This window comes from Eutrigla gurnardus, assembly GCF_963514095.1.
Source record: "Eutrigla gurnardus genome assembly, chromosome: 16".
Lineage (NCBI taxonomy): Eukaryota > Metazoa > Chordata > Actinopteri > Perciformes > Triglidae > Eutrigla > Eutrigla gurnardus.
The window spans coordinates 18,085,724-18,099,726 of NC_139927.1; the positions used below are offsets into that span (position 1 = coordinate 18,085,724).

Below are 14,003 nucleotides of genomic sequence, written 5' to 3' on the forward strand. Positions count from 1 at the left end.
ACATATAGAGACAGACAGGTCCCCATCCTGCATGTCTTTGGACTGTGGGAGGAAGCCGGAGAACCTGGAGAGAACCCACACTTACAAGAACATGCAAACTCCACGCAGAAGGAACCAGAACCCGACCCGGGAATCGAAGTCAGGACCCTCTCGCTGTGAGGCGACAGTGCTACCCACTACACCACCGTGCAACCCTAATCTGAAAATTGAAGTATTCATTTCACCTCGACTTTAAGGAAACTATTGTCGTGTCCCAAATCAGCGGCCGTATCCTTTATAAACCGCAACGTCCAAAGTAAGCGGTCTCTGGAATGGGAGTCTGGTCTCCAGAGGATTTTCCCGTTTGCTTCACCACCACCCTTTGCCGCCTCCGTTGCCTAGCAACCAGCTGCGGTTGAGAAGAAAGCGCAAAGAATAGGTAACTAATAACTAACGTTATCCGATTAAAATGGATCCAGAAAATGTTATATTTTTTATTATTCTATTTTATATTGCGATGGAGGATATGCTTTCAGGATGAGAAATTATTCTACTGAATCTCCTGCTGCTGATTGGCTCATAGAAGCCTTGTTGATTAAACTACAATCATTGCCGGCTTGCAATGAACCTTGGGATAACTTGGGCTGTGAAGAATCCATCAGTTGGATCCTCCAAATCCGAGAAAAGAAGGTTGCATATTTTGTGGCCGCTGAATTTGGACCCAGCTGATGTGTTTGTCAAGATTAGTTAATGTTTGGGGGAGTTCAGGTTATTTTGTCGTGGGAATTATGTTTCCGATGTAAAATGGACTGAGGGTCACAAAGACAAGATAGACAGTGTACGTCTTTATTTTAGAGCTCGGTCAGTCAAACAGGAGCCTTGAACAAACCTCTGTATGTGTCCGAAGCAACACTTACACATGACCACACGACTGCAAAGCTGGAGGCCACAGGGGACAAACACAGAGCCACATCAATTTCTCATATTTACACATTATTAACTCTGTCCCCGAGCTCAACTTCCGCTCCTAGGCTTACGTGTTGTTGGGAGGCAAGATCCCCCCCCCCCCCACCCCGGACTGCAGCTGTAGTGTTCCCCGGGTGCCTCGCGATAGACGCGCACAAAGCCTTGTTTCTTCTTTGTTATCTGCTGGGTGAAGGCGAGTACATTTCTTTCCTAAAGTCTTGAGCAGAAAACAGCAGCTGGAGACTGAATGCCAAACAGCGAGCCAGAGGACAGAACCGGGGTTTGTGGAACACCGAATCTGTGCAGACAGTCTTCTCATGTCAGTATGGGTCTCTGATGTGCCCCCCCCCCCCCCCCTCCCTGGCTTGGAGACCACGTTCCAGAAGTCCTGGAATGTCAGTTCATTATAAGACAAGAGCTGGTGGCAGGAAGTGAGCTGGCTGGTCTCCTGGTTTCCACTTGTGAGTCGTCTTTTGAGTCCGTTAAATGATCCAGGAGATGGACAGAGTGGGGGGAGAAGAGTGGTGAGGGACACAGCGGAGCATGGAGGGGGTCACCACTCTCCTATTTGACTGTGCGAACCCCCACGCTTCTTCCCATCTGAAGAGCCTGACTCGGGGCCTGCACATCACTGGCCCAGCCGCTGCTGACAAGAACCGAACCGCTGCAGGACGGCCAACAGCTCCTCGTAGGAGACGTTTCTGTGGGAGGGCATGGAGCTGAGGACACACGAGGACACGCACTTTAAACACAGGAAATATGGACACAACTGAACACAGCTCACCAGTGCCATCTACTGTTATTGTTGAAGATTCATATTACAAATGGTATATAAACCTGTGTCTGCAAAATCAGCCCAGGTCATAATTCTTAGTTCCTCCATCATTGATATATTTTAAGGACTATGCCAGTCTAATTCTGACTTCTCTCCATTAGCTGATATTAAGTCATCAGTGTTTGCAGTTTCTACTTTAGTAGAGCTCAGCTTACCCGTTTTAACCATTGAAACGGTGTCTAAAAACACTGTACGAGACTGGGTTTATGTAATTCAATCTGGTGACTTGTCGTATAACGACGTGATGACATAAGAGACAATCATGCCTAGGCCCTGTTGGGCTTGGAGCAGTGTGAACGGATCAAAGACCCTAGTGAGAGTGCACCCTAACTTTCAGCCAATCGGTGACCTCTTTTATACTTTGGTTCCCTCTGAGCTGTCAATCACAACAGAGCCAAGAGAGCTGTTGGGCCGAATGTCATTACGCCTGAAGAAATAGTTCCTAACAAGAACTGAATTTCTAACTGGAATTTGAGCTAGAAGGAGGATTTTAACGAGGATGTGAGTTTGTAACGAACCGCCACAAACATTTTCAGGTTCAGTCTGTAACATTTATTGAATATGGAAAAAAGAAAGGCCGATGGCCAATGTTGCCGATGGACAATGATATAGTAACACTGGTAGGGTCCTTTGAGTGAAAGAGTAGCTTACATGAATTCAGTGAGTCTGATGTGCCAGGGGAGGAAGCCCAGTGTGCTGTCCACAGGACCAAACTTCACCACCAGCTCGGGGTCTGGGACGGTCATGGACTCTGAGACGAGCACAAAGACAGGCAGCATGTCAACCAATGCACCCAAATAAACTCTTAATATGGGGTCAGTTCAGTCTCATTAATAATGTGAAGGATTCACAAATGTATTTTGTGATTTATATATAAATGACTCTCTTCTCACAAATACATTTCGTTTTAAAGGAGTCATCACCTGGTTTTATACGTATCCAGCCCCCCTTGGATCGCTTTGGATCAATTCGTAAAACTTATTAGAAAAAAAAAAAAAAATTTTAATCAAACATTGAGCTTGTTCTGACCCTTTTTCGTACCGCGATTTTATCACGCGAGATTACGCGCGAGGTTTTGACTGGTCCGGATGTGCATTGTATAATATGTAATGAGGCGCGCGTTGATTCGCCGCAGGAAGGACAGAGCCGGGGGGGCTTGCCTGCATGCAGACTCCAAAACATAATGGCGGCGCTTCGGCGATTTCAGGTAGCGGACGGGGCGGGGTTGGGTGGTGAAAGAGGGGTGGGCTTATGCAAGTAGCCGCCACGGTGACGTCACCGAAGGCGCAGAATCAAAATCTCGTGCTTTAGGAATGCACACCCTTGTGTGCTATTCCTGTTCGGAAAAAGAGCAGAAGCGAAAAAACGGCGCCACTTTCAAACTCCAGCCTTTCAGGCAAGTTTCAACTGAGGTCAAACACAGATATGCATGTTTTAACAAGAGAAATTGCGATTTCCAGGTGATGACTCCTTTAAATAAATGTCATATAAATCCATAAATATATGAATTAAAAAAATATTTGCAATTTTCATCAAAAATGTATTTGTATGTTGTTACATTTATAAACAAACTGTTAAACTTGAATTTAAAAGACGCTTTTCATTTGTGAACTTGTTTGCATTTGTTTGTGGATTTTTGAAACTCTCCTGACGTGGCTGGACTCACAAATTCGTTTTTTTCAACAAGGAACTCTCTGTAGCCAATCAGATGCCTCTCTCGTTTTCAGCCAATCACATGTATCGGTCATTTGCTTTCTAAAACTAACCTGCCGTTAATGGATGCAAAAATAAGTTACAAGCAAACCATAATAACTAATAGGTAAATTGCTTACTACATTGGTTTCAAAGTGCTGACTATAAGAGCTAGCTAACGTTAGCTAGCTAATGGATTTAGCTAGCTACAAACAAGCTAACGTTGGCTAGAGAGAGAATAAAATCACTTTTTAAAATACTTTTTGTTCTTATTTCTTTTACCGAAAAGCAACACAAAATGCGCAGAGAAAAAGCTGTGCTCTGGCCATGGTGAGGTACCCCTCGTGGGAATGCAGTCATCTGATTGGCTGAAAACGAGGGAGGCATCTGATTGGCTACAGGGAGTTCCTTGTTGAAAAAAATGCATTTGTGAATCCAGACGCGTCAGGAGAGTCTCAAAAATCCACAAATAAATGCAGACCAGTTCACGAACAAATGCAAACAAGTTCACAAATGAAAAGCGTCTTTTAAATTCAAGTTTAACAGTTTGTATATAAATGTAACAACATACAAATACATTTGATGAAAATTGCAAATATTTTTTTAATTCATATATTTATGGATTTATATGACATTTATTTAAAACGAAATGTATTTGTGAGAAGAGAGTCATTTATATATAAATAACAAAATACATTTGTGAATCCTTCTCTGTGCTGACTGAACTGACCCCATATCTTAACAATATGACTGCAAACTAGGCATGGGCCGCGATGAAAATCTCATGTCAGTTATCCTAATTCAGGCTTTCGTCTCATCCTACGGCAGGTGGTATTGACATGGGTTTGCTGCAAGGTATTGTGGGACAGGATTATCTCCTGTGGTAAAGGATGGTCCAGAGTTCTCTGAGCTAAAGGAGATAATAATTAGGAACGGTTAACATAAGCTTTGTGTTTGCCCTGCTGCATATTAACTTTTGGGAACTAAATCCATTCCCCATCGACATTAATTAAATGTCTTGAAGCACATTTTCGTTACATGCATAACATACAACATGACCAACAACCTTCATACAGATTGTTGATTTAAACAATTGTGACCAAGATACAAACAGAGCTGGACATCTCAGTGTAAAAATCTACTCAAGAGCGCTCTCTGGTGGACTGTTTAACGGGGACTCCGTTTGTAAATGGCCTCGAAGCGTGGACGTGTAATGGTACCTCGGAGCGCTACGTCCAGCATGGAGACGCTGATGTCTTTGGAGCTCCTCTCTTTGTTCTCCACGGAGCGACAGAGCTGCTGCGCTGCCTGGACGATGCTCTGCTTCCCGTCCTCCGGAGACAACACCTTCACTGTGGGCCTGCAGGACACCACTGAGGGAGACAAACACACCACACATGACCACCTTCCACTATTTTCACACCTCCAAAAAGGGAGACGGCAAAAAGAAATCTATATTATCCTGCATATTTAAAGTGAGACAGACTGCCGCTGTTGCTAGGGTCCTGGTCACTTATTTGTGTATTCCACTTTCTTATGTGTAATAAACTGGAATTAAATATGTGCCATCATACAAAGAAAAGAAAATCCTGTCGATGTTTTTAAATAAAAACAAAAGAGTGGTGTTTCTCCTCTATGAAACCATCTTTGACGTAGCATTCGGCTGCAGGGAACAAAATCAGTGGTAAGATTGATGCCACTAAAATAATAATTATAATAATAATAGCGGAATGTGCATTATATAGAATAGAGAGTACATTTTACGAGTGGGGAGAAAAAATTACTAAAATACAAGCAAGACATATTTCAGAGTACCAAACTACAGCCATATGGTGATATCTATGTAATTTATTTAACATGTAATAACAATAAACTCTATTGGGAACGCACAAACAAAAAAGATCCATATGATGGCTTGTTTTAACAACTGCTTTTGTTTCTCAGGAGTTTTTAAGTGGTACACTTGAATGCACCATGACTGCTGCAAAGTTAAACATTTCTATTCAGTTCACTAGCAGAGCGCTGCTCACACACATCACTGCCCCGCTGTCGCACATCAACTCATTAAAACACTGTATCTGTACCAGGCAACACTAATTGAGACAATGGTTAAATGGTACCTGCCTGACAGAAACTCATTCCACGAGTCTAGTTTGCATAATTCTTCTTGTAATAACTGCAATCGTGAATTTGTAATCCACAATACAACCCCAACACTGCGTCTGAGTTTCATTGTATGGACTAGTGGGAGATAGAAACCTGTGGATTTCTGTGGGCTAGCTGGCAGTGTCAGTTTTCTGTCTTTTGTGTCCTGGAAGAAAATCCTGGAAAACTACAAGACGACACAAAGGAATGTAATACTGATCTTGGTATTTATCCAACAGAATGTCAGGGGAAGGTGGGGAAAATAAAGTGTTGTTTTCCATCATGGTCTTTTCCTTAGACTCGGTATATAGCCGTTTGTCAAAGGCGAGAGATTTGAGGTCAATTCATCCAAAATGATTAGAAGAGACGATATCAAACAGGTGGTAACTTGATCATGTCAACCAGTTTACACAAGCATGCCCTTTGCTCTGTAAATGTTGTGGCACGTATCTGTGTGGAATGAAAAAGCACCCAGTTGCAGCTAATGCAACAGTAGATATCCCCGCTCGTGAAGCTTGAGAAAACTATATATAAAACAGCCCCTCTGTAAGTAAACTAACAAGATATTTTTCTATATAATGTTTTAGTTTAATGAACAAAGCAGTTATGAGAGACAAAGATAAACTTCATGTTGTGCCGAGGCCACGTAAATCACACGTGGAGCCATACGTTGCAGTAAATCTCCTACATGAAGAGACGTCAAACACCAAGCTCGGATCACGGCTTCAGTCGTTATGGTGACATCCTGCGAAAGGTTCATCTCTTTCTCAATGCCTCAAAAGTGAATATGATGCCGTCACATTAACAGATAACAAGGTTATGGCATTGATTTCTGCATACATCCATTTGTGTTTACATATAAACTGTACGTGTCTTGAACCACCTTCCAGTTGCAGCAATCTAGTAGTTGGGAAAGGCGAGGTGAAAACTAAGACGCTCTTCTTCCTCTCTGTCATTCTAAATCTAAACTGAAGCCTGGTGCGAGGGAGGCGATAAACGACTCATGTCCACATTTACACAACCATCTTGGTGTGTGCTACAAAGACACTGGGACTAGATTATTTTTTTGAGCATGCAAGATTTGAGGGCAAGATTAAGGAATATTTTAACACCTTGATGATGTTATTTGCTTCCGTCTTTTCTTATGCACGTATAACTTATTTGAAAAAGGCTGATTAAAAACAATTGATTTCTCTGCCCATGTAACCATGGCAGAGAAATCAATTGTTCTCGAGGAGAGATCTTGCTGGGGGAAATCAGTTTTCTGTAATCCCCCACCCATATTATGGAAACCAGGTTTCTCCTTTATATGACACTGAAGAAAGCAGTTCACTTAAGTGCAAGTAAACTTACTGACAGACACATTAGAGTCAGCTGTGCAAAGTCCTTACCATGGTCTTGGCATTTGTCACTGCTACTGCTGAGGAACTCCACATTGTATTTGGATCCTTCAGCACCCAGCAAGTCCTGCTGCTGCCTTACGATCTCCTCCAGCAGACGGGAGTTGTTCTTCCGAAAGATACCTGAGTGAAAAAGAGACCAAGCAATGAAACCAAGGAAAAGTACATCAATCAAACCAGAATAAAATAAGACATTTTTGTATTTTAGTCGCTAGGATGCTGGAGGAGAAAACAGCAAATGAAGGATGAAACATTTCAGCTCTGACTGTAACAGTCCAGCCCACAGAAGTATGCAACATATTACGTCGAATGATCGGATGTTCTGTTCATCAACAATCAGACAGAACGCCATGTGATGTGCAACATCGACTCCCAAGTCTCCTAGTACTCCAGAATACCACATACTCAAAGAGAGATGCATCCGTTGGAAAAGAGAAGGCATCAACGGGGGCTGTTAGTGAGCATGCAGAAGAGAGAATACAGATATCCACGTATAAAGTAATAAAAGCCATTTGCATCATTTGGTCAGATTCTAAACTACAGTGCAATCAAGCAGGATTAAGTTGCTTTTGGGGGGGATGAACCAGTTTTCTGGTCCTTGTGCATACATCTAAAAGCTAGTGCATTGTCCATGTTAAATAAAATAAAAATCTGGAAAATAATATAGCCTCAAAATCATAAGTATCACATTTCCAACAGGCTCATTTCTGTTTCCAGCTCAACGTTTACAAGCGAGGCACATGATGTGGAACAAACCGATACAATCACATGACATTACTGTAAAAAGACGGGGGGGGGGGGGGGGGGGGTATTTCTGACTTGGGTAAATTATGGTCAGATGACTAATGAAACATTGCGAAAGTCAAACAAACGTATCACAACCGATTACAAACATAAATGATAAGAATTGTGTAGTTTAGACAGTCTTCTAGACTGTTCAGGTGCACACGTTACAGTTTCAGAAGATTCATTGACTTTAAAACGCTAGGAGAGCCGGCACCCCGCAGTTACGTCAATTAAATAACCTTTATAAGGCCAGAACAACGAGCAGAGTCAACGAAGAGAGGCTGTTAATAAAGAAGTGAAATGTTTACCGTGATTATCATAGACGCTGACATAAGAAATACCGACAGCCATGCACCACACCACCAGATTCGCTATGTCCGTATAGCTGGGTTCTTCTTCCGTCACCAAGAGGCCGATGTGGACCGGCAGCTTCTCCAGAGACTTGCCGTCGGACAGCCACCGCATCCGGCGGCCAGCGGTGCGGTTTCCAATGACCGGGTTGGCGTTAGCGCCGGGGTTCGGGTTTAACTTCTTCTGATGGTCCGGGAACCCAGCCAGGGCGAGCGGCAGTAGCAGAGCGGCCATGGCTCGCTCCCACATCCGACCTTTCCAGCTCCGAAGCCAGACGCGGAGCCAGCAGACGAGCGCTCTGTTGATGTGGACCAGAACCAACAGGAGCCGCCATAACAGTCCGTAAAGCAGCGCCATTATTCCTTGTAAGAGTCTTAAAGGATCGCGGTCAGAATGTGCCGTACAGGCGCTTTGCTCTTCGGTATTATATCCGCCTGCTAAACCTGTTTCATCGCTGCCTCCAGCTCAGCCAGTCCGCCTCGCCGCCATCTTCCTCTTTCGTTGGCAACCCCTGACCTGTGAACCCCTCGGCGTGATACACGTAGCTCGCTGATTGGACGAGATAAGAGTGACGCGATAATCAGAGCCGCCATAACCAACGAACTGACCCAGGCCAATTGGGGGCAGTAATGCGCATTTAAATAGATTTGCCAACCGCTAATAAACACCAAAGAAAACCAACTAAAATAGTAGGCTCGTTGGAGATGAACTGCCTCGCCTGGAAAGTAGACGAGAGCAGGCGGAGCAGCAGGAGGCGGAGCCTAAACACTGCGCTCCAGTTTCCATCGGCCTTCGAAGATTTGACAGGAAGTCATAGAAAAAGTTACATCCTGTTAGACGCGATCTGTATCTAGTTTGCGACCACATTTGCATTTATTTATATTTTGTCCATACATTTCTGTGGAAATCAGAATCAGAATAATATATTAATCCCTCGGGAAATTATACAGCTGCAGTTGCTTTATAAGAGAAAGAGAAGAAAGAGTTAAATAAGTATAAAATATAATGTATACAATAATGCCACTAAATAGAAGTAATGTATGAACCTAATGTACGTGTATAAAACACTATAAGGTATAGTAGTGTATCTGCTGTTGAAGTAGTATGCATAGTGCACATAAGTAAAGTTTGACAGTTATATTGTATTAAATGTGTATCTGTTTTTTGTTTGTTTGTGTGTGTGTATGTCTGCCCCTTAAAGCACACCGTAGGGTAATTGCTCATTTTGATAAGGTCTATATAAATAACCTCTTTTATTGTTATTATTATTATTATTATTATTATTATTATTATTATTATTATTATTATTATTATTATTGGTGGAAATGCTTTAAAGCATTTCCAACCTATGTTATCCTAATCTTTATTATTTTTTTTATTGGTGGAAATGCTTTCAAGCATTTCCAACCTATGTTATCCTAATCTTTATTTTTTTTATTTTTCTTCTTCCGTACGTTTTTCAGTCGCCTCTAACTTCTGCATACTTTCAGCTACAAAAACCATCCAACTATCAAAATGTTCAGCTTTTTCAGCTCTTTTATGCTCACCTTCAACCTTTTTTCTACCTTTCATACTTTTTCATATATTCAGCCTTTTCCATATTTTTTTTTCAATGCATTCCTATGGAGATCAGCCTGAAAACCTCTTTAACATCCTCCTCTTTGAACTCCGACTCCTTTCACATACTTCCACCTACAGACTCCATTTAAACTTTAAACAACCTACAAGACTTTGAACTGTAACCATATTACTCAGTGTTTTGATATCTTTTACAGTTTCTCTATAATCACAGTTTATGTTTTATGTTTTTTTCAGACCTCATCAGAGTTTATAATGGGTGTGTATTGCGCCAGCTAGAGTGGGTGACATCATCGCTTAGAGTGTGAGAGCAGCCCAACACACTTCAGCTTTTTTTTCTTTCCAAACTCCTCCCGGCCACAATTTTCACGTTACAGATGTGATATTTTCCAATTTTGTAGACAAACTTGTCCTGTCTCTATCAATGTGCTCAAAAACTCTGTGAGATTTACAGAATTTGAACTAGCAACCTCTAAGCGCGGCCATGTCGGTTTTTTCTCCCAATGGGCTGCCATACAAATTGAGAAACAGATTTTCACAGAAACCTGAAAGCAGGGCCATTTCTAACTCGCCCTAGCGTCCACATTTCTGACACTAGGAAAAAATAAAAGTGATCATTGTCTTCAGCAGAGTCTTGTGGCGCTAACGGTGTGAAAATTTTGGCGATGGGAGTTTCGGTGTGAGCGTGGCAAGCTTTTGTTCGGAGCGCCCGCAAAGCCGTAATGGAGCGATAGTGAGAGGCAGTTACACACACGCATAGAGGGCTTTGATCTCTGTGGCTTTGATCTTTAGAAGTGACAGCAGGTGTGCTCTGATTGGCTGACAGGAGCAGCAGACAGGAGCAGTCAGTGGGATTTGTAGTTCTTTGTAGTTCAGGCATACTTTCACCTAGAAACTCCATTTAAACTTTAAAATGTAGACACAAGTCTGTCTATCTCTCTCTGTCTCACTCTCTGTCTGTCTGACTACTACTACTACTACTTCTCCTACTAGCCTACTACTGATACTACGTCCCCTACTTGTATTTGTACTAGTACTACAACTGCTTCTACTACTAGCCTACTAGTGATACTACGTCCACTGCTCATACTTGTACTAGTACTACTACTACTTATTCTGCTAGCCTACTACTGATACTACGTCCACTATTTGTACTTGTACTACTGCTACTACTAGCCTACTACTGATACTATGTACACTACTTGTAGTAGTACTAGTATTACTACTACTACTACTACTAGCCTACTACTGATACTACTTCTAATACTTCTACTACTAGCCTACTACTGATACTACCTCCACTACTTGTAGTAGTACTAGTACTACTACTACTTCTTCTACTGCTGATACTACGTCCACTACTTGTAGTAGTACTAGTACTAGTAATACTACTTCTACTACTAGACTACTACTGATACTACTTCTAATACTTATACTACTAGCCTAATACTGATACTACCTCCACTGCTTGTAGTAGTAATACTACTACAACTTCTTCTACTACTGATACTACCTCCACTACTTGTAGTAGTACTAGTACTACCTCCACTACTTGTAGTAGTACTAGTACTAGTACTACTACTTCTACTACTGATACTACTTCTAATACGTATACTACTAGCCTAATACTGATACAACCTCCACTGCTTGTAGTAGTAATACTGCTACAACTTCTTCTACTACTGATACTACGTCCACTACTTGTAATAGTACTACTACTACTACTACTTCTACTACTAGACTACTACTGATACTACTTCTAATACTTATACTACTAGCCTACTACTGATACTACCTCCACTGCTTGTAGTAGTAATACTACTACAACTTCTTCTACTACTGATACTACGTCCACTACTTGAACTTGTACTAGTACTACTACTGATACTATATCCACTACTTGTAATAGTACTACTACTACTACTAGCCTACTACTGATACTACCTCCACTACTTGTAGTAGTACTAGTACTACTACTTCTACTACTGATACTACGTCCACTACTTAAACTTTTACTTGTACTACTACTCCTTTTGCTACTAGCCTACTACTGATACTACATCCACTACTTGTAGTAGTACTAGTACTACTACTACTACTACTACAACTAGCCTACTACTGATACTACTTCTAATACTTCTACTACTAGCCAACTACTGATACTATGTCCACTACTTGTAATAGTACTACTACTAATACTACTACTACTAGCCTACTACTGATACTACCTCCACTACTTGTAGTAGTACTAGTACTAGTACTACTACTTCTACTACTAGCCTTGTACTGATACTACCTCCACTACTTGTAGTAGTAATACTACTACAACTTCTTCTACAACTGATACTACGTCCACTACTTGAACTTGTACTAGTACTACTACTGATACTATGTCCACTATTTGTAAAAGTACTACTACTACTACTACTACTACTACTACTACTACTAGCCTACTACTGATACTACCTCCACTACTTGTAGTAGTACTAGTACTACTACTTCTACTACTAGACTACTATTGATACTACTTCTAATACTTCTACTACTAGCCTACTACTGATACTACCTCCACTGCTTGTAGCGTAATACTACTACAACTTCTTCTACTACTGATACTACGTCCACTACTTGAACTTGTACTAGTACTACTACTGATACTATGTCCACTATTTGTAATAGTACTACTACTACTACTACTAGCCTACTACTGATACTACCTCCACTACTTGTAGTAGTACTAGTACTACTACTACTTCTACTACTGATACTATGTCCACTATTTAAACTTTTACTTGTACTACTACTCCTTTTGCTACGAGCCTACTACTGATACTACCTCCGCTACTTGTAGTAGTACTAGTACTACTACTACTACTACTACTACAACTAGCCTACTACTGATACTACTTCTAATACTTCTACTACTAGCCTACTACTGATACTACCTCCACTACTTATAGTAGTACTTGTACTACTACTACTTCTTCTACTGCTGATACTACGTCCACTACTTGAACTTGTACTAGTACTTCTACTCCTTTGCTACTAGCTTACTACTGATACCATGTCCACTACTTGTACTTGTACTAGTACTGGTACTACTTCTAGTTTACTACTGATACTACGTCAACTACTTGAACTTTCACTTGTACTACTACTCCTTTTGCTACTAGCCTACTACTGATACCATGTCCACTACTTGTACTTGTACTAGTACTAATACTACTACTACTAGCCTAATACTGATTCTACCTCCACTACTTGTAGTAGTACTAGTACTACTACTACTACTACTAGCCTACTACTGATACTACTTCTAATACTTCTACTACTAGCCTACTACTGATACTACTCCTTCTACTTCTATTAGTACCCTACTAATACTACAAACAAAAAGAACATTCAAATATTAAAATGTTCAGCTTTTTAAGGACATTTCAACTTTTCTTCAACATTTTTTTGCCTTTCATATTTTTTGTAATAATTAGGTTTTTCATATTTGTTCAGCTATTTAGCTTATTTCATACGTTTGCAGATATTTAGCTTTCTTAATATTATTTTCAAATATTTAGCTTTTTTCATAATTTTGCACACAGTCAGCTTTATCTTACTTTTCACATATTCAGCTTTTGGAATATTCTCTACAGCTATTCAGCTTTTTCATACTTTTCATATATTCAACTTTTTGAATATTCTCTTCAACTATTCAGCTTTTTCATACTTTTCACATATTCAGCTTTTGGAATATTCTCTACAGCTATTCAGCTTTTTCAAACTTTTTGCATATTCAACTTTTTGAATATGCTCTTCAGCTATTCAGCTTTTTCAAACTTTTTAAATATTCAGCTTTTTTTAATATTCTCTTCAAATATTCAGCTTTTTCATACTTTTGCACATATTCAGCTTTTTGAATATTCTCCTGAGCTATTCAGCTTTTTCATACTTTTGCACATATTCAGCTTTTTTTAATATTCTCTTCAAATGTTCAGCTTTTTTAATATTTTCTTCAAATATTCAGCTTTTTTAATATTTTCTTCAAATATTCAGCTTTTTTAATATTTTCTTCAAATATTCTACTTTTTTTTCAGTGTTGCTTCAGCATTAAAGCATTTCCACGTATTTCCGCAGGAAATGCATTTTCTAGTTGGTGGAAATGCTTTCAAGCATTTCCAACCTATGTTATCCTAATCTTTATTTTTCATATTATTATTCTTCTTCCGTACGTTTTTCGGTCGCCTCTAACTTCTACATACTTTCAGGTACAAAAACCA

At 40.4% G+C, this 14,003-nt stretch overlaps 1 protein-coding gene across 1 annotated transcript; it reads right to left on the reverse strand.

Annotated features, from left to right (window-relative positions):
* Positions 1–798: 798 nt before the first annotated feature.
* nus1 (NUS1 dehydrodolichyl diphosphate synthase subunit) lies at positions 799–8,791 on the reverse strand. Its single transcript, XM_084030520.1, has 5 exons — positions 8,112–8,791; positions 7,009–7,140; positions 4,693–4,845; positions 2,432–2,531; positions 799–1,664 (listed from the first exon to the last, which is right to left on the reverse strand). The coding sequence occupies exons 1-5, from the start codon at positions 8,509–8,511 to the stop codon at positions 1,574–1,576; spliced, it is 876 nt and encodes a 291-aa protein (XP_083886646.1). The 5' UTR covers positions 8,512–8,791; the 3' UTR covers positions 799–1,573.
* Between the last annotated feature and the right edge of the window lie 5,212 nt (positions 8,792–14,003).